This window comes from Triturus cristatus, chromosome 4_2 (assembly GCF_964204655.1).
Source record: "Triturus cristatus chromosome 4_2, aTriCri1.1, whole genome shotgun sequence".
Taxonomy (NCBI): Eukaryota; Metazoa; Chordata; class Amphibia; order Caudata; family Salamandridae; genus Triturus; species Triturus cristatus.
Window position 1 is genome coordinate 163,438,540 of NC_140586.1, and position 20,558 is coordinate 163,459,097.

At 44.4% G+C, this 20,558-nt stretch overlaps 1 protein-coding gene across 6 annotated transcripts in view; it reads left to right on the top strand.

The window, feature by feature from the left end:
• TNS2 (tensin 2) overlaps positions 1-20,558 on the top strand; it is a 345,238-nt gene that overhangs the window by 210,727 nt on the left and 113,953 nt on the right. For all 6 annotated transcript variants that reach the window (XM_085600920.1, XM_085600922.1, XM_085600921.1 and 3 more), the window contains one exon: positions 15,578-15,661. In XM_085600920.1, the coding sequence (XP_085457046.1) occupies positions 15,578-15,661 (84 nt within the window). The remainder of the gene's footprint in view (positions 1-15,577; positions 15,662-20,558) is intronic.

Sequence of the window (20,558 nt, forward strand, 5' to 3'; positions counted from 1 at the left end):
TCCCTGCCCTTCACCTACCTGTAACGCCCCTAAATCTAGTATTTAGGGGCACCCTGAACCTTCCTTCCCCATATTCCAGATTCCAAGATCCGAAGAAGAGCTAGAAGAAAGAAGACCTGCCCTGCAGCTGCTAAAAGAGGAAGACACTAACTGCTTTGGCCCCAGCCCTACCGGCCTGTCGACCCCTGAACCTGCTCCTGCTCCAACCTGGCATCTCTTGTGGCCAGCAACCTCACAAACCCCGGAGGACCTGGCTACCTTTTGACTCTAAACCCCTGGGACTCCCATGAGTAGAGGCTCTACTCAAAATCTACTTCTAATCCCTGGCAGCAGCCCGGAACTGCGAACCCAGCACACTCTGCACCAGCCAAGCCTGGCCTGTGCCGGAGTGAACAAAGACCACGAGGACGACCCCACGGCGACTGTGACCCCGAGTCCGGCACCCAGGGACCTCCCTCGACACTCCTGAAGAAGCCTGCAGCCTCAGAACCAGGTGCCCCCCCAACCGCTATCAACAGAGGGTAAGATTTCCCGACACCAAAAGGCACCCCTGCACCCGGCGCCCCGCGGCCCCCTGTGCCCAATCCCGGGGTACCTACCTATCCTCCAACTACCCAACTTACCTCTCGAAGTGGTGGTGGCACCTGAAGAATCCTCGTCCCCGAGTTTGCAGTCTTTTTCTAAACCGGAGATTTCCCATTGAAACCAATTGAGCGCCCGAAGGCTCAAAAGCACCCTGCACCCAGCCGCCCGAGTGGCCCTGGCAGTGTAACCTCTACACCTATCTACTTCCCCACTTGCCCTGAGTAAGTGACCAGGAGCCCAGCTCCCACAGCCGCGTGGCCTGCTAGTCAGCAGCCACCAACCAAGGCCCCCCTACCTCTCATAGGATAACATTGGGCCTATCTCTCTCTGCACCCGGCCGCCCTTGTGCCGCTGAGGGTGAACCAACTGTACCTACCTGACCCTGGGAGACCCCTGAGTCTATGCCCAGAACCTTAACTCTGCCAGTCGAGTACTTACCTTTAAACCGATAACTCAGTTTTCTCCATAGGGTAACATTGGTTTTTCCTGAAATTTCTTCTAAGTGTGGACTTTTCAAAACTTAAAATATTCACCAAAAATCAGCCGAGTAACGAAAACAAAAATACTCACCTGCTCTTAGGTGAGCTCCCAGTGCTGGATCTTGGTGCCCAGCACTGAATCTGAAAAATACTTACAACTGTACTTACCAGTAACCCAATTTTTTCCCATAGGAAATCATTGACTGTTTTTCTGTGAAATTTCTTCTAAGTGTCAATTTCTGCAATCTTTAAATATTCTTTAAAAATCGTATAATATCTGAAAACGTAATTACTTACCTGTTTTGGATAAAGGTCCCAGTACTGAGTCTAGGCACCCAGTACTGGATTACAAAAGTAACGAGAACATACTATACCTGCAACTTGACTTTTCTGCCATAGGAAATCATTGACTGTTTTCTATGAAATATTTTCTGTGTCAACTTTTAAAATAGCAAAATATTGTCTAAAAATCATCACAGTAATTAAGTCGACTTATATCACTTGATTCCAAGTACAGACCCAGGACTGAATCTAGGATCCAGTCCTGGAATTCCAAAAGTAATCTGTGGCAAATAACTTGAAACTTCCATTGAACCCAATGCATTATTGTGTTTAGTATTGTGTTGCCTATTGCAACCACTTGTAACTATCTACAACAGTCAATTGCAAAGTATTTATATAAAGCATCTCATTCTGAGAAAGTATATTTTAATACCTATTGTTGTTTCTAAAATAAAACAAGCATATATTTTTTATATATAAACCATTGGCCTAGAGTTCAGTTATTGAGTGTGTGAGACCATTTGCTGGCTGAGTGTGTGCAACAAATGCTTTACACTGTCCTCTGATACTGCCTTACTGCTCGACCAAGCTACCACTTTAGAGAGTAAGGTTATATCTAACTTTAGCCTCTGCCAAACCTCTGGGGACTGTGGACTTTGTACACCCTGTACCTATTTGGGAACAGTATATTCAGAGCCACTTTCTCACATTGGTGGATCAGCGGTGGGATACAAACTTGCATTTGTTGGACTACTTGGTTACCATCTGATCACACAACAGAACTCTTAAAATTGCCTTTAGAATTCTGATTGGTCTTTTCCAAAATTACTAAAAGTCTTGCTAGGGCCTTGCTTAAGTCCCATTAGAATTTTAGAAAAATAAAAATCACTATGGTCAGGATAGAGGATTAGAATTGTCAGGTTAGAATGACTCAAACAAACCCAGCTATTAGTGAAAATAATAACATGGACCTGGTGGAGGAGCTCGACCTCACACCTTGCACTTGTCTTTCAAGAAATTGAGGTCCCTATGCAAACTTAAAAATATACCAATGGGCCTGCATCCAACCAAACTAGGGCTCCAGGAGCTCTAGGCTGAGTATGCTAAGGACCATCCATCTGAACATGCTGATGGCCAGTCAGATGAGGAAGGGGAAGAAGAGGAGGTGGATAATAACCCCCCATACTATATACTAGGGAGGAGAGGGCACCCATACCCTTCAATCCAAGAATTAGCATCTGGGGACCTAGAGATCACACAGGTGACTCTGGTACCAGAGGGATCACTGGGGGACCCACCAGTGAAGAGGACAGCCTTGTAAGGCTGGCCAAAAGATTAGAGCTAGAGTCCAGGCTCTTGGCTCTAGAAAAAGAAAGGAGAGAGATGGGTTTAGCACCCATCAATGGTGGCAGCAATAATAACAAGCATTGGCATAGCCAATAGGTCTCGCCTTTGGGACCTTATAAGTGTTTAGCCATGCAACCGTTGCATAACTAAACACTTATCGCACATCAAAGCTAAAGTGAACGTAATCACGGTAAAAGTGGCGCGCACGCGCGCCCGCGCACATGCACTGTAGCTCTAGGCTGGCCTGGTAGCACTTTTTGGAGCCCTCTCAATAAGTCTCGCCAGACCAGCGCATGCGCTGGGTCAGGCGAGACCTAAAAATAAGGATAGGGAGGAATCTTCTGACCTTAAAATCCCCAAAGGGATTGTCCCTAAATTTGAGGAAGGTGACGATATCACCAAATGGTTTACAGCCTTTGAAAGGGCTTGTGACATCAGAAAAGTAAAGAAACCTCTCTGGGGGGGGGGCACTCCTGTGGGAACTGTTCTCTGGTAACTGCAGAGACAGGCTTCTGACCCTCTCTGGGCCAGAAGCAGGATCCTATGACCTCATGAAGAAAGCTCTGATTGAGGGATTTGGATTCACTACTGAGGAGTATAGAATTAGATTCAGGGGGGCTCACAAAACCCAGACCCAGTCTTGAATTGATTTTGTAGACTTCTCAGTAAAGACACTGGATGGTTGGTTAGCTGGACATGGTGTGCAGGATTGTACTGGATTGTACAATTTATTCATGAAGGAACATATATTAAGTAACTGCACAAATGAAAAGTTGAATCAGCATTTGGTAGACCTAGGTCTAATTTCTCCCCAAGAATTGGGAAAGAAGGCAGACCACTGGGACAAGACTAGGGTGACAAGGACAACCACTGGGGGTGACCAAAAGAAAGTGGTCACAAAGCCTCCCCAGGGCAAAAGGTAGTGAGAATCCCCAAGATAAAAAGTCTGAGTCTTCCAAAGGGCCCCAAAAACCTGTTCAGGTGGGTGGGACCCAAACTACTCCCTATGTGCCTCAACCCTATAGGGGGAAGAACGTTGATCCCTTAAAGGCCTGGTGTAATAACTGTAAGAGGTCAGGACACCTAACTGTAGATAAATCTTGCCCCCACTACGAAGCCCCTAAGGCCCCCAGTACAACTACTCCTGGGGCAGCAAGTATACAAATGGGATTAGAGGTGTACCCTGAGCAAATCTGGGAACACACTGAAGCAAGTCTAGTCTCCCTGGGAGAAGTGAAGTTTGCCACTGTAGCTGTGTGGCCACCCAACTTAAAGAAATATTTACAGTACCCCTGGGTGAATGGAACTAGGGTAGAAGCTCTGAAGGATACAGGTGCCAGTGTCACTATGGTGAAAGACACACTGGTTTCCCCTGAGCAATATTTGATTTGGAAGTCTTACCCAGTCACCAACGCTGACAGTGTCACCACTGGTCATCCCATGGCCATGGTGACCTTAGGCTGGGGAGGGGGGGTTTACTGGCCTGAAACAGGTAGTGGTCTCTCCAAAGTTGCCAGCTGCATGTCTGCTTGGAAATGATCTGGAAACCTCAGCCTGGGCTGAGATTGAGCTAAAGGCCCATGCAGCCATGCTGGGCATCCCTGAATTGGTGTGTGTGGAAACCAGAGCACAGAGCAAGAGGAAGGGTGAAAAAGTAGGTCTGGAACCTGAAATAATGGCCCAACCAACCAAGAGAAAAGGTAAGAAGACTGGGGAACCAGCTTCTGTACAGCAAAACATTCAGGACCCCTCTCCACAGGGAGAGGATTTGGATACCCCTGAGGGAACTGAGTCCATGGAGCTTGACCCTTACCAGGTTGAACTCTTGGGCCCAGGGTGACCCTCTAGGGAAGAGCTGTGCCAGGGTCAACGAGACTGTCCCACTCTTGAAAGCCTGAGGCAGCAAGCTGTTTCATAAGAAAAGGGAGATGTCAGTGGTACCCACAGAGCTTGTTAGGAAGAGGGATTACTGTATGCTGAGGCAAGAAACCCCACTCCTGGAGCCTCCAGGAGGGTGATAGTGCCACAGAAATACAGGGAGTTCCTCCTAACTTTGGCTCATGACATCCCCCTAGCTGGACATCTGGGGCAATCCAAAACTTGGGAAAGGCTAGTGAGTCACATTTACTGGCCCCAGATGCACCAAAAGGTGAAGGAGATTGTCAGCTCCTGTGTTACCTGTCAAGCCAGTGGCAAGACAGGTGGCCACCCAAAGGCCCCCCCCATCCCACTACCAGTGGTGGGGGTACTCTTTGAAAGGGTAGGAGTGGACATTGTGGGTCCACTTGAACCTCCCACAGCCTCAGGGAACAAATGTATTCTAGTAGTAGTGGATCATGCTACTAGGTACCCTGAAGCAATTCCACTTAGGACTTCTACAGCTCCTGCAGTAGCCAAGGCTCTCCTGGGTGTCTTCACCAGGGTAGGGTTTCCTAAGGAGGTGGTTTCAGACAGAGGTTCCAACTTCATGTCTGCTTACCTGACACACATGTGGAAGGAGTGTGGAGTGCAGTACAAGTTTACTACACCCTACCATCCACAAACCAATGGCCTTGTTGAGAGATTCAACAAGACATTGAAAGGTATGATCATGGGTCTCCCTGAAAAACTCAAAAGGAGATGGGATGTCCTGTTACCATGCCTGCTTTTCGCTTACAGGGAAGTACCACAGAAGGGAGTAGGTTTCTCACCCTTTGAACTTCTGTTTGGTCATCCTGTAAGGGGACCACTTTGTCTTGTAAAAAACAGGCTTGGAGAGGCCTCTTCAAGAGCCCAAACAAGACATAGTGGACTATGTGCTTGGCCTAAGGTCCAGAATGGCTGAGTACATGGAAAAAGCATCCAAGAACCTTGAGGCCATCCAGGAGCTCCAGAAGCACTGGTATGACCAAAAAGCTGCACTGGTTGAATTTCAACCTGGGCAACAGGTAAGGGTTTTGGAGCCAGTGGCACCAAGGGCCCTCCAAGATAAATGGAGTGGCCCTTACCCTATCCTAGAAAGAAAGAGTGAGGTCACCTATTTAGTTGACCTGGGCACTGGCAGGACACCCAAAAGGGTAATCCATGTGAACCGCCTTAAACTCTACAATGACAGGGCTGACATCACCATGCTGATGGTGACTGATGAGGAACAGGAAGCAGAGAGTGAACCTCTCCCTGACCTCCTCTCCTACAGCCCACAAGATGGGTCAGTAGATGGTGTGATCTTTTCAGACACCCTCTCTGCCCAACAGCAGACTGACTGCAATGCAAGCAAGTCTTGCAACAGTATGCTAGCCTCTTTTCCCTGACCCCTGGTCTGACAAACTGGTGTACCCATGATGTGGACACTGGTGACAGTGCACCTGTCAAGAACAAAATCTATCGACAGTCAGATCAAGTCAAGGAAAGCATCAAAGCTGACGTCAGCAAGATGCTGGATTTAGGGGTCATTGAACCCTCTGAGAGCCCCTGGGCTAGCCCAGTAGTTCTGGTCCCCAAACCTCACAAACAAGGTGAAAAGAGAGAGATGAGGTTCTGTGTGGACTATGGAGGGCTCAACTCTGTCACCAAGACAGATGCTCACCCTATTCCAAGAGCAGATGAGCTGATAGATAAATTAGGGGCTGCCCAATTCCTCAGTACCTTTGACTTAACTGCAGGGTACTGGCAGATTGGCATGGCCCCAGGAGCAAAATAAAAGACAGCATTCTCCACCCCTGATGGACATTATCAGTTTACTGTAATGCCCTTTGGGCTAAAGAATGCCCCTGCCACCTTCCAGAGGTTTGTGAACCATGTCCTGGCTGGGCTGGAGTCCTTTAGTGCAGCTTATCTTGATGATATTGCTGTCTTTAGCTCCACCTGGCAGGATCACCTGATCCACCTTGGAAAAGTTTTAGAGGCTATGCACAATGCAGGTCTCACTATCAAGGCATCCAAATGCCAGATAGGGCAGGGCACTGTGGTGTACTTGGGCCACCCTGTAGGTGGAGGCCAAGTACCACCCTTACAACCCAAGATCCAGGCCATCATGGACTGGATAGCTCCAACAACCCAGACCCAAGTCAGGGTATTCCTTGGCTTGACTGGGTACTACAGGAGGTTTGTGAAGGGATATGGGTCCATTGTGACCCCTCTCACAGAACTCACCTCCAAGAAGATGCCCAAGAAGGTTAACTGGACAGTTAGTTGCCAAAAGGCTTTTGACACCCTGGAAGAAGCAATGTGCTCAGCACCAATTCTTAAAGCTCCAGATTATGCCAAGCAGTTCATAGTGCAGACTGATGCCTCTGAGCTATTGATAGGAGCGGTCCTATCCCAGACCAATGATGAAGGCCAAGACCAACCTGTTGCTTTTATAAGCAGGAGGCTACTCCCCAGAGAGCAGCGTTGGAGTGCCATTGAGAGGGAGGTCTTTGCTGTGGTTTGCTCCCTGAAGAAGTTGAGGCCATACTTGTTTGGTACTCACTTCCTGGTTCAAATTGACCACATACCTCTCAGATGGCTGATGCAGATGAAAGGGAAACTCCAAAACTACTAAGGTGGTCAATCTCCCTACAGGGAATGGACTTTGAAGTGGAACACAGACCAGGGACTGCCCATGCCAATGCAGATGGACTTTCCAGGTTCTTCCACTTAGACAATGAAGACTCAATAGTGCAAGGTTAGTCTCATCACCTTTCGTTTGGGGGGGGGGGAGGGGGGGTTGTGTGAGAAAGTGCCATCTTTCTTGCATGGCATGCCCCCACTTTTTGCTGAATTGCTGAATGTACTTTGACTGAGTGTACCCTGGACTCCTGCCAGTCAGGTGCCCAGGGCCTATGTTCCTTCCCTAAAAACACAAAACCCAAATTGGCAAACCCTGGCAACATGTCAACCCCTGGTAAATGGTACCCTAGGTAGCCAGGGCCTTGTGACCAGGGAAGGCCTCTAAGGGCTTCAGCACTCATTGTTCCACCCTTAGAGGCTCTGTACCCTTACACACACACACTGTCCTTGCAGGCTGAGTGTCTGGGTGCAAGACAAAACAAAGAGTCGACATGGCACACATCCCTGTGTGCCATGCCCATCACCTACACTGCCATTGCATACATCAGCCACCCCTCTAGCTGGGTGCCCTATGCCAATGGTGTGGGCACAGGAGCAGGAGCCCTGTACCCCTACAGTACCCAGGTCCATTCCTGGGCACTGTAAGTGCAGTGCTGCCATTTAAGAGTACATGGTGCTGAGAGCTCGTCAAACACGAACTCCACAGCACCATAATGGCAACACTGAAGACAGAGAAGTTTGGTATCAAACTTCTCAGCACATTAAACCCACACTGATGCCAGTGTGGGATTTAATGTACCAAGCACCCCAGAGGGCATCTTAGAGATGCCCCCTAAAACCTAACCTACAATCCACATCTGTTCTGAGGCTGCCTAGGCTGCCACACAGCAGACATGTTGCTGGACCCCTTGGTAGGAGAGCCCCTGCTCTCCTGGGCCTGCAACAATGCACATCCTGGGCAAGGTGCTAAATCTCCTCCCCCAGGATGGGCAGGGGGAAGCATCAAAGGCATGCTGCCTCTTTGAGCTTCCCCGGGCCACTGCAACCCCCCACTCTGGAGTGAAGCTTGGCCAGAAACCCAAAATAAGGACAGGGGATGTGCCAGCCTGCCAACCCCACCCCTCAGGTGGGGGAGGCGAGATGAAGCACATCTCCGGGCTCTCGCCATCTTGAAGATGGGAAGCCCTACCCTATCAGGACTAGGCTACTGCCCCCCTCCCACAGGAGAGAGGCAGGATAGGGGGTGTACCCACCCCAGGACAGGGACCCATTGGTCCCTGCCCTTCACCTACCTGTAACGCCCCTAAATCTAGTATTTAGGGGCACCCTGAACCTTCCTTCCCCATATTCCAGATTCCAAGATCCGAAGAAGAGCTAGAAGAAAGAAGACCTGCCCTGCAGCTGCTAAAAGAGGAAGACACCAACTGCTTTGGCCCCAGCCCTACCGGCCTGTCGACCCACGAACCTGCTCCTGCTCCAACCCGGCATCTCTTGTGGCCAGCAACCTCACAAACCCCGAAGGACCTGGCTACCTTTTGACTCTAAACCCCTGGGACTCCCATGAGTAGAGGCTCTACTCAAAATCTACTTCTAATCCCTGGCAGCAGCTCGGAACTGCGAACCCAGCACACTCTGCACCAGCCATGCCTGGCCTGTGCCGAAGTGAACAAAGACCACGAGGATGACCCCACGGCGACTGTGACCCCGAGTCTGGCACCCAAGGACCTCCCTCGACACTCCTGAAGAAGCCTGCAGCCTCAGAACCAGGTGCCCCCCCAACCGCGATCAACAGAGGGTAAGATTTCCCGACACCAAAAGGCACCCCTGCACCCGGCGCCCCACGGCCCCCTGTGCCCAATCCCAGGATACCTACCTATCCTCCAACTACCCAACTTACCCCTCGAAGTGGTGGTGGCACCTGAAGAATCCTCGTCCCCGAGTTTGCTGTCTTTTTCTAAATCGGAGATTTCTCATTGAAACCAATTGAGCGCCCGAAGGCTCAAAAGCACCCTGCACCCAGCCGCCCGAGTGGCCCTGGCAGTGTAACCTCTACACCTATCTACTTCCCCACTTGCCTTGAGTAAGTGACCAGGAGCCCAGCTCCCACAGCCGCGTGGCCTGCTAGTCAGCAGCCACCAACCAAGGCCCCCCTACCTCTCATAGGATAACATTGGGCCTAACTCTCTCCGCACCCGGCCGCCCTTGTGCCGCTGAGGGTGAACCAACTGTACCTACCTGACCCTGGAAGATCCCTGAGTCTATGCCCAGAACCTTAACTCTGCCAGTCGAATACTTACCTTTAAACCGATAACTCAATTTTCTCCATAGGGTAACATTGACTGGCTTTTCCTGAAATTTCTTCTAAGTGTGGACTTTTCAAAACTTAAAATATTCACCAAAAATCAGCCGAGTAACGAAAACGAAAATACTCACCTGCTCTTAGGTGAGCTCCCAGTGCTGGATCTTGGTGCCCAGCACTGACTGAAAAATACTTACAACTATACTTACCAGTAACCCAATTTTCTCCCATAGGAAATCATTAACTGTTTTTCTGTGAAATTTCTTCTAAGTGTCAATTTCTGCAATCTTTAAATATTCTTTAAAAATCGTATAATATCTGAAAACGTAATTACTTACCTGTTTTTGATAAAGGTCCCAGTACTGAGTCTAGGCACCCAGTACTGGATTACAAAAGTAACAAGAACATACTATACCTGCAACTTGAATTTTCTGCCATAGGAAATCATTGACTGTTTTCTATGAAATATTTTCTAAGTGTCAACTTTTAAAATAGCAAAATATTGTCTAAAAATCATCACAGTAATTACGTCGACTTTTATCACTTGATTCCAAGTACTGACCCAGGACTGAATCTAGGATCCAGCCCTGGAATTCCAAAAGTAATCCTAAAAGTAATCTGTGGCAAATAACTTGAAACTTCCATTGCACATTGGACTTAAAATATGCATACTTTCACATTTCAGTTCACCCATCAAATCGCAAATATCTCAGATTTGTGATAGCAGGAAAACACTATCAGTTCAAAGTACTCTTGTTCGGAGTAATCACTGCTTCCAGTGTGTTCACAAAATGTGTAGCAGTAATGGCAGCACATCTCAGAAGACATCAGATTCAAGGCCAGCACACACCAAAAGTGTTTACAATACACTCAGACTACATTAGACCTACTCCACCAAATGGGTTTCACGGTCAATGCGCAGAAGTCTCATCTTCAGCCTTCACAAATGCAGTCCTATCTGGGAGCGACTCTAAACACCTGCACTGCTCCAGCCTCTCCCAATGCATCCAGACTTCAAAATATTCAAACTCTGCTACTACAATTTCAGACCAATCAATACTTAGCAGTCAGGTCTTTCATGCAACTGTTAGGAATGATGGCATCATGCATTGCAATAGTGCCTCATGTAAGGTTAAACATGCATACTCTACAAGAGTGTTTAGCACGTCAGTGGAATCAGTTGCAGGGTCAATTAACAGATTTAGTGTTGGTAGACGGCCACACCCATCTCTCTCTGCAGTGGTGGAACACGCAAAACATATCAAAATGGCGGCCCTTCATCAACTCTCTTCTAAAGATCGTGCTAACAGCAGAGCCATCTCTCACTGGTTGGCATGCCCATCTTCACAATTTTACAATTCAAGGTCTATGGGACAACAAGTACAAAACTCTTCACATCAACTATCTAGAGCTTCTAGCTGTGTATCCAGCACTGAAAGCTTTTCAGTCTCTCCTCATAGGGAAAGTTGTCCGAGTCCGCATGGACAATATGACAACTATGTTCTATGTACAAAAAACAGTGGGGACACATTCTCTGCAACTGTCACGCCTCTCTCAGACCATTTGGCACTGATCAATTCATCACAAAGTTCATCTTCCGGCAGAGCACCTCCCAGGACTAAACAATCAGCTTGCCGACCTCCTAAGCAGAAGGCGGCAACAAATACATGAGTGGGAACTTCATTCCCAAGTTCTCCTTCCACACTTTCAAAAATGGGGATTCCCACAAATAGATCTGTTCACCACAGTGGACAACTCAAAATGCCCAAACGTCGCCTCCAGGTTCCCACACCCCCTATCCAAAGGCAATGTCACATGGAGGATTTGGTCAGGGATATTTGCCTATGCTTTTCCGCCTCTCCCTCTCCTTCCATTTCTGGTTCAGAGGCTCAAGCAAACATCCCCCACATTGATTCTAGTGGCTCCCACTGGGCCCGTCAATCGTGGTTCACAATACTCTGGAACTATCAGTAGTTCTACATCAAAAGCTGCATCTCAATTCCAGCCTTCTCACGTAGAACCATGGAGAGGTCAGACACCCAAACCACAAGGATCTTAATCTAGCGATTTGGCTCCTGAAGTCATATAGATTGGATATCTCTACCTGCCACCAGAGTGTATGACTATTCTTAAAGAAGCAAGAAAGCCTACTACCAGAGCATGTTATGCAGCAAAACTGAAAAGATTAGTTATATATTCCACCAACAACAATATTGATCCACTAGATGCCTCTATTCAAAATATAATCTGTTACCTTCTGCATTTACAGCGTGTTGGTCTAGCCTATACTTCCATTCGATTGCATCTTGCGGCAGTAGCTGCATATTTGCAAAACAGACAACAGCTATCTTTGTTCAAAGTTCCAGTAAATAAAGGCTTTATGGAGGGCCTTAAAAGAGTGATACCACCCAGGGTGCCTCCTGCACCAGTTTGGAATCTAAACATTGTGCTTACTCGGCTCATTCGTCCACCCGTTGAGCCATTACACAACTGTCCATTACAGTTGCTTTCATGGAAAGTTGCCTTCCTCATTGCCATCACTTCATTGAGGAGAGTTGGTAATCTGCAAGCATTAACCTTAGAAGAACCCTTCTTTCAGCTTCATAAATACTGAGTAGTTCTTCGCACCAACCCCAAATTCCTTCCCAAAGTGATTTCTGCTTTTCATATCAACCAATCAGTTGAGGTACCTGTGTCTCTTTCTCAACCTGATTCCGTAGCACAAAGAGCTCTTCATACTCTTGATGTCAGAAGAGCATTATTGTATTATATTGAAAGAACAAAGGATTTTCGTAGGACAAAACAACTGTTTGTTGCATTTGCCACACCTCATAAAGGGAATCCGATCTCTAAATATGGTATTGCAAGATGGATTGTCAAACCTGCTATGCTAAAGCTAAAAGAACTTTATACCTCCTAGAGGACATTCCACTCGTAAAATAGGAGCGTCTATGGCCTTTTTTTAGGTAACATCCCTATGCTGACATTTGTAAAGCAGCAACATGGTCCACACCACACACATTTACCAAACACTACTGTGTGGATGTGTTAGCACAGCAACACGCCAATGTAGGTCAAGCAGTTTTTAAAGACACTTTTTGAAACAGCTGCAACCTCTACTGGTTAGCCACCGCTTTGGGAGAATCCTGCTATATAGTCTATGCAAAGCATATGTATCTACAGTACACATGCCTTGAACGGATTATTCTACTTACCCAGTAAGCATCTGTTCTTGGCATGTAGAGCTGTAGATTCACATGTGCCCTCCCACCTCCCCTGGCACCAGTAGTTGTGGCAGTTTTCATTATTTACATTGCATACGCATTGACATCTCTGCACTACACTCACTTACTCCATTCTCACCCTCTTGCGGGAAAATAATCCAACAATGGAGTTGATGCCCATGCGCACTATCACCAAAAGAAGGAGTCACCTCACCTCGTGACTGGGAAAGACTTCTTCAAAGAAAAATAACTTGCAAACCTCAGGACCCAACACTAGATGGCAGGAGTATGCAAAGCATGTGAATCTACGGCTCTACATGTCAAGAACAGATGCTTACTGGGTAAATAGCATAATCCTTTCATACTTAAATGAAAACTCCCGTAATCTGATCCACACAAAAACTTCTCCCTCCCCTTGGCCTTTACACGCAAAACAACACCAATATTAAAAATATATGCTGTTATGCTTAAACACATACTATTCATACATAAAATGTAGATGGTGGGTCTGTACCTCCTTGCATCACATACCCATCAGTAGTTCTAACATTTCGGATGTTCTGGCGATCTGTAATAAAATTCATTGTCCCTAACTAAACTGGTTGAATTTGTATTTTTTTGAACAATTTATCATTGGAACAGTCACTTTTTGAAAAAGTTAATTTAGTTCAAACATATAGAACAGTTAAATTCAAATAATAGAGGTTATACCAAATTTTCCTCACAACAGTTGTGTCTGAGATTTGAAGGAGTCTTCTTTTATAGTTTAAATCCAATACAGATTTACAAGCTGTTCATATTCCAAAATCTATAGCTGCAAGTCATTCAGTGAGCTGTAGACTATTCTAATATCTGAAAATAAGCACTGTCTTCTTTGATACCAGCATAGTGCCTTTCTGTGTTTTTTAAGGTGGTATAGTGCTTCATATTGTACATGCAGTTGTTCAGAGTTAGGCCACTGTATTGGATCCTGCTCGCTAGCTGGTTGTTTGTGGATCATCTGCTTTTGGCTGGTTTGTGCAATAGAAATACCACATTCATATATACATACATCACTCCATGAACTGTTCTCTCTTAGGGCCTAAATACAATGTCGGTCGGAAAGCCTCCGACCGCTGGTCGGAAGCTTTCTGACCGACATTGTAGGTTTAAACTCTGACAACCATATTACAATGACGGTGGTCAGAGTTTAAACCGGCTGGGGAATTCGACTCAGTTCCGACGGGCTCAAGGAGCCCATCGGCCAGTTGGAAAGGCCTCATAATCCCTTAAGGACGGCGTTTCTGCCGTCGGGATTATGATGGCACTTTTCAGCAGCAGTTCCATGTCAGCCTTTCCAACATGGAACTGCTGTCGGAAAGTCTCTTTAGGGGCCCCTAGCAGGTCCCCCAGACCCTCTGGCCCTCTGCATGTGGCCCTTGGAGGCACCTATAGTGCCCACCTTCACATCCCTGCCCCGTGTGGCAGGGATGTTTCAAAAACTTCAATTTTTCAATGGCAGCTTTGCTGCAGGCGGTTCCAGCCCGCCACACAAGCTCCCATTGAAAAATGGAAGTTTGTGACCGCATCATGTGCGGTTGCATCCTAACTGCGATGTCAAAGCCACCGACCTGATGTCGGTTGGTTCCCCATCCGCAGCGATGTCTGTTAGAGGCAAATCCGAGCGACAGCGTAATCAGGGCCCTTGTGTCAACAGTCTCTGCTGTGATTATGGCAAGATGTGATGTTTCGTCTTTTGAGCCAAATCTCTAAGTGGACTCCTTGCTGTTTGCCAGGCTGTGCTTTGCCTTTCTTCTTTTGACTAATGTTACATACCATCGTTTTCTTTATCACAACCAAGGGGGCATGAGAAATAATTTTTACTTCACAGATTGTTAGGACAAGCAGTGAAGTCCTCTGTAAACTCTATATAGCCACGAAAAACACCATCACCCCATCGCCTTTGTCATATGGAGTTTTGAGTTCTAATTCAAGAAAAGTGACCTAAACATGTCCGAAGCACGCCTTCTTCAGGCTCTTTATCCTGCCTTGTGAAGCTAATGTTGGTAATGGTGGTGATAAAGACAAAGGTCCCATCCTTCTTAGCTATAGACCTATCTGTTATAATTGTGTTATTTCTGACACTGTGATTTTTATTACTGGTCCCCATTTTTTCAATATTAAAAGCTGAGTTATTGATAGGAAGAGTTATGAAACTTACTATAATGTATCAATCAATCCCTCAATAAGTTTCTTCCTCCCCTATAGGCCAAAGGGATCAAAGGCATGCTTCAGGATTAAAGGTCACCCCTATTTGTCTTTAAATTATATATTCTTTCAGTTTGACAGGCTGTTTAGTATTGTGCCTGTGAAGAGGCTGGGTTGCTCCCTCAGGGGTAAGTGTAAGACGCCCTTTCTTTGCCGAGAATGTGAGTTGACATTTCTTTTAGGAGTCTATTAGAAATTCTCTCCTGTTCCTCAGATTATGAGATGCCCCCTTTTTAAGGAAACTGTGAGATATCTTCTGTTTAAGGTGTCTGTAAACCTCCCTCACTTTAAGGTTACAAAATGGCATTTCTCCGAGGCCCTAGGTGATGTTCCTTCTTATGTCTCAGGCTGTCAAAACCCCTCTCTTATTTTCAGCTTGAAACACAACTTGTGAGAGAAAACAGTTAGATGTTCTCTCTCAAATAAGGCAGTAAAATGCTGTTTGGGAGGAGGCTGTGAGGTCATTCTCTCTCAAGTGCCTGTGAGATGCTCACTCTTGAAGGAGGATGTGAGATGCTCCTTTAGAGAAGGCTGCACCTGTGCCACATGAGCCACTCACATATTTTCTTTCTCTCACTCTACAGTGCGGACCAGGCCCTAAGCACCCTCGCCATGAGGAAGTTCTGTGAAGACAAGGTGGCTGCTTCTCTCCAACCATCTCAGAGCAGGTAAGAAGTCTAAAACAGTAGTAATAATTTGGAGTGAATGACACAGCATGACCTAAGGGAGGTTGGGAGGTTAGTGGGTTTATTTTCTTGGACTGTTTCAGGAGCAGGACATTAAGTGCAGATCTAGATTACCCTCTTGTACTGCCCCAGCTATTATCTGGCAAAGTTACGTTACGCTTTCCTTCGCTTTACCCTATCTGCTACCCCAGTTTTAATATCTTTACTTCCACCCAGTGGCAGCTGCTGCAGTGGTGGGTAACGGACAGAGGAAAATAGGAAAAAATTACGTACCTGCCGTCCACCGCCTCTCCTCCATCCTCTTCTGTTCCTGTCCACTCCCGGCAGCACACAGGCCCCCAGACTCCCCTAAGCCATTCACAACGCTAATGTGATGCTGGTAATACCATTAACAGCATGACAGCAGCATCATGAGTGTCCTGAGTGTCCTGGTTTGCCTCTCAGCCGGGTGGAGAAAGGCTAAGTGCGCATGTCGATTTGGCCTTTCTAAGACGGCCGGCCAAACCAACATGAGCACTCATGGTGCACACCACTTCTCCTCCCTGCTCGTCACGACAGCCCCACCCTGCCCTAGACTGGCTCAGACTCTGTAATGAAAAATAAAATGATAATAACTTTGTGTAATTATCATTTTATTTTTCCTTTTTGCACTGCTCAGAGAGCAGTGGTTGGACGTTCCTTCGCCTTAACAGAGGAGCCGCTTCTTCTTCCACCTCATCCTGTTGTGGAATCATTCATTTCCTTTTTTGCTTAAACTCTTTTCCTTGTCTGTGCCACCTCCCCAGTACTAATTCACATTCTCAGGCCATCAGTGCTGAGTTATGTGATGAGCTGGCTCTCTCTACGAGTTCCACTTGGCGGCTCTGCTGTTCTGGAGAACAGCAGATCAACTAAGTGGAACTAGTTGAGAGACTCAGTTAGAATATGACTTTTATGCCTTTTTATTCTTTTTCCTGTCTTATCTCACTCATCAGACTTTGCTCACTGCCATTCACTGGCCTCATGTGCTCCACTCAGGGCATCTATTTACGTTCTTCTATCTTTTTATTGTACAAGCACTGGGTGAGAAAAACAGTCGGTGTGACACTTGCACAGGTGCTGTGTGCCATGTTTACCTGCTTCCCATCCTGTACTCTGCCCCATACACAGGACTGTTCTGCTGTAGTCAGTTGGTGCAGTGTGATATTGGAATCTCTACTCTTCACACAACTTGTGTGTTTGAGTCAATAGATGTCATATTTGTCTGTAATCTTACCAAGTCTATAGCCTACCAACGGCCTGTGTTTCTACCATGTGTACTCTTTTATCATGCTGTAAAATCTCGCCCACTTGTTTTCTCACACACCTGTACTGTCTCCGGTCTCTGTATTCTCTGACCAGCCTCTACACATGTCTCTCGTTATACTTACACTCCCCTGGCTAAATTGTGTCAGTGTTCTGCCTAAATAACGGAACAAAAATAATAATAGAAATGTCATCAAAATATCAGCTGATCATAGTATTGTGCCATATATTTTGTGACTACAAAGATATTGTGAACCAAAATATTAAAGGTAAGTTTGTTGTTATTTAATTGTTTCACCGTAATTTCAAAGTTTAAAACACTGCTTACTTTAATATCATATTTATTAAAGTATTTTGTTTATTTATTTAAAACGTTTTATAAATTGCAAACAAGACCCAAACGGGTATCAGATTGCTGTACACATTTGGCAAAAACATGGGTAACCTAAACACAATGGGACAGTGGGAGAGGTTAAAAACAAGGGGGGCACACAGATCCGGTCGAGGGTTGGAGGGGTAGGCTCGACCAGAACTGTAGCAGAAGTGCCCTTGAGCACGATAACAATTAAATAGACAAGCATACAATAAATCACACCAATGAAGTACAATAAGAATCAACATTATGACAGAGCAACAGCATGAGAACAAGTTGATGCTGTTAAAAATGCTGTTAAAGTTCGTTCAAGAATAGCCGTTTGAAAAGTTTCTTGAACTACGCCAGGGAAGGATTGGATCTGATCTCGGGAGGCATGGCATTCCAGATTCTTGGAGCAAGACCGGTGAAAGCAATTTTATTGTATTGTTTTATGTTTTTACTTTATTCTATATAATATTGCAGATATTATTATTATTGAAATATTATTGTTATTTGTAAGTTTTGTTGTTTTGATTACTAAGGGTTTGGCTGGTTAGTACTTTTGAAATTTATATATCAATTTATGTAAATTTGTTTCTTTTATGTTATCTTTTTATTGTTACTCATCTGTTTACAGGTTTGATATTTTACCATTCTGTATATCATTTTTATTTGGGTTGTTGGGTTTATTGTGACAGTGGGTGGGTGGAGTTTTTTTTAACTAATGATATATTTTAAGTGTTATTTATTTGTTTAAATTCATACTACATTTTGTATCTTTTTGTAAAATTTTTATTTGGGTTTTGGAATTTATTGGGGCATACAGTGAGTATTGTTTTAATCATATATTCATTTACATTAGTTGATTAATGTGTTAATTGTTTTTAAAGTTTTAAATTGTTATACATTTGTTTAAATGATTAATAGTTGATTGAGTTATGTATTCAATTTTAAATTTTAGTATGTGTTTTATTCAAGGAGGGTTGGTGGATATTTTGGGATTAAGTGAGTAATGCATTCATCATGTTAATGTTTCAATTATTAAGTAAATAATTGTATTTTAATTAATTTTTTTCCTGAAAAATATTTATTTATATTATTTTTAAAATAATGTTGTTTTAATGGTTTGTCTGTATATTGTGGGTTTGGTAGTGTTTTTCTTTCAAATTATTTTGCAATTTGATTTTTATATTTGTACAATTTAAAAGGGAATATATTTTGTAAATAATTATTGTATAATATAGAAAATGATTGTAATGTTTGTGTTTTATGAGTGAGTTTGTGAGTTACTGTTTATTCCTATTAAATATTGATATTAATGTAGATAATATTAAAATAAATTATTTGTTAATATAGATTAATTATTATTTTTATATTTTAAGGCGGAAATTATATTATTTGTGAGTAATGCTTGTGACCCCCTCCCCCCCAACCTGTATGCTCTTTCCCCTGTGGCTTTTATATGGAAATTAGAAATATAAAGCCCACCTCCACCAATCTATGCATTTTCTTCAGTGTTAATTAAAAAGGTAAATGTAACCCTGCACTCCAATTTATGCACTTTTCCTAATTTTTGTTGGATTGGAGTTGGAATAGTAAATCTGGCCTGGCTAATGTATTTACTTTACCCAACGTTTGTCAGACTGAAATTACAATAGTAAATCTGAAAATGTATGCACTTTCACCAATGCTTGTTAGAGTGGTGACTGGATTTTCAATAGTTAATGCCCCCCTCCAAATGTATGAATTTTCCCAAATGTGTGTTAGATTGGACATGAAATATTAAAATAGTAAATGTGCCCCACCCCCAGTGTATGCAACTTTCCCAATGTTTAGTAGACTGGAGATAGAATCTGACCTTCCACCCTCCCCTTCCCAAATGTAGGCACTTTCCCCAATGTCTGTTAGACTGGTGTTAGAATAGGATATTAAAAGCCCTGATGTATGTATTTTCCCCAAACGCCTGTTGGTTTGGACTTACAATAGTAAATGTTTATCCCCCTGTCCAAAATGTATGTATTTTTACTGTTGTTTATAGGATTGAGCTTGTAGTAGTGTATTTTAATAGGGTTTTTCTTTTTAAATATTTTTTTAATTGGAGTTTGGTTACTTTTTTATATCTTTCAATATTTTTAGTAAAGCTTTTGAGTGCATTTAATTTAAAATTATATCGTTTTATATTTTTAAAGGTAAGTGTTTTATGCTTGTAATATGATAGTTTTAGTAACTCGTTTAAAAACACACTTTTAATGGTTCTATAATTATATATTTTGTTTTGGTTTTTTTAAATTAAAAATAATTATGCATGTTTATGTCTTTTTATTATATAATATATATCAGTAATTTGGTTTGTTTACAAATTATGTGCATTCGTTTAAGACATACATTTTAATTTATAATTTATTTCAAGTTGCTTCTGACTCGCAGTGTCAGCCTCCAGCACTCTTTTGCTCCGATGGGGGGGCAGAAGATAAGGCGTATAAGTGAACAAATTTGTATTACCATCTAACGGGCACTGGCACTATATATATATATATATTTCAAAATAGGTGGGGCGCTACGCTCCGCTCCTACCCTGAAAGTCTCGGGGGGATTCGTCAAGCGGGGGCTGAGATAAAAGGGGGGTCCCAAAACGCGTTTTCCCCATGCATTTTTCCATAGGACCTTTAGACACAGCTACAGCCCGAACGGCTGAACAGAATTACTTGAAATTTGGCAGAGAGGTAGCCATAAGGTCAAGGAAGTGCCTTTTGCAGGTCTGGTGTAAATCTGTTCACTATTTCCGGAGAAAATAGCATTTAAAAGCATATATATATATATATATGCGCGCAGGGTGCGCGCACCGTGCGAGCACCGTGCGAGCACCCTAACGTGCGCGAGCGTAATTCTGATTGGTGGTTACATGTTAGTCAACGTTCGAATCGGTCGAAATCAGGAAGTGTCGGCCGCCATTTTGTTTGTTTTCAGTGCGAGAGTGAAAAAGGAAGGTGGCGAACGTGAAAAGGGGGCAGGGTAGAGAGTTCCTGACCCCCTAGCCTTTGTCAGGGGGTCCCGAAGGACCCCGAAGGCAAAAAAAAAAATTGTTTTTTTTAAAAATCGCGGGGGTGCGCGCACAGTGCGCGCACCCTGAAAAACACAAAAAAAAATTTTTTTTTTACAAAAAAAAAAAAAATAATTCGCAGGGTGAAAACCAAAAAAAAAAAAAAAAATAATTTTGAATACGTAGTTTATTGTAAAATA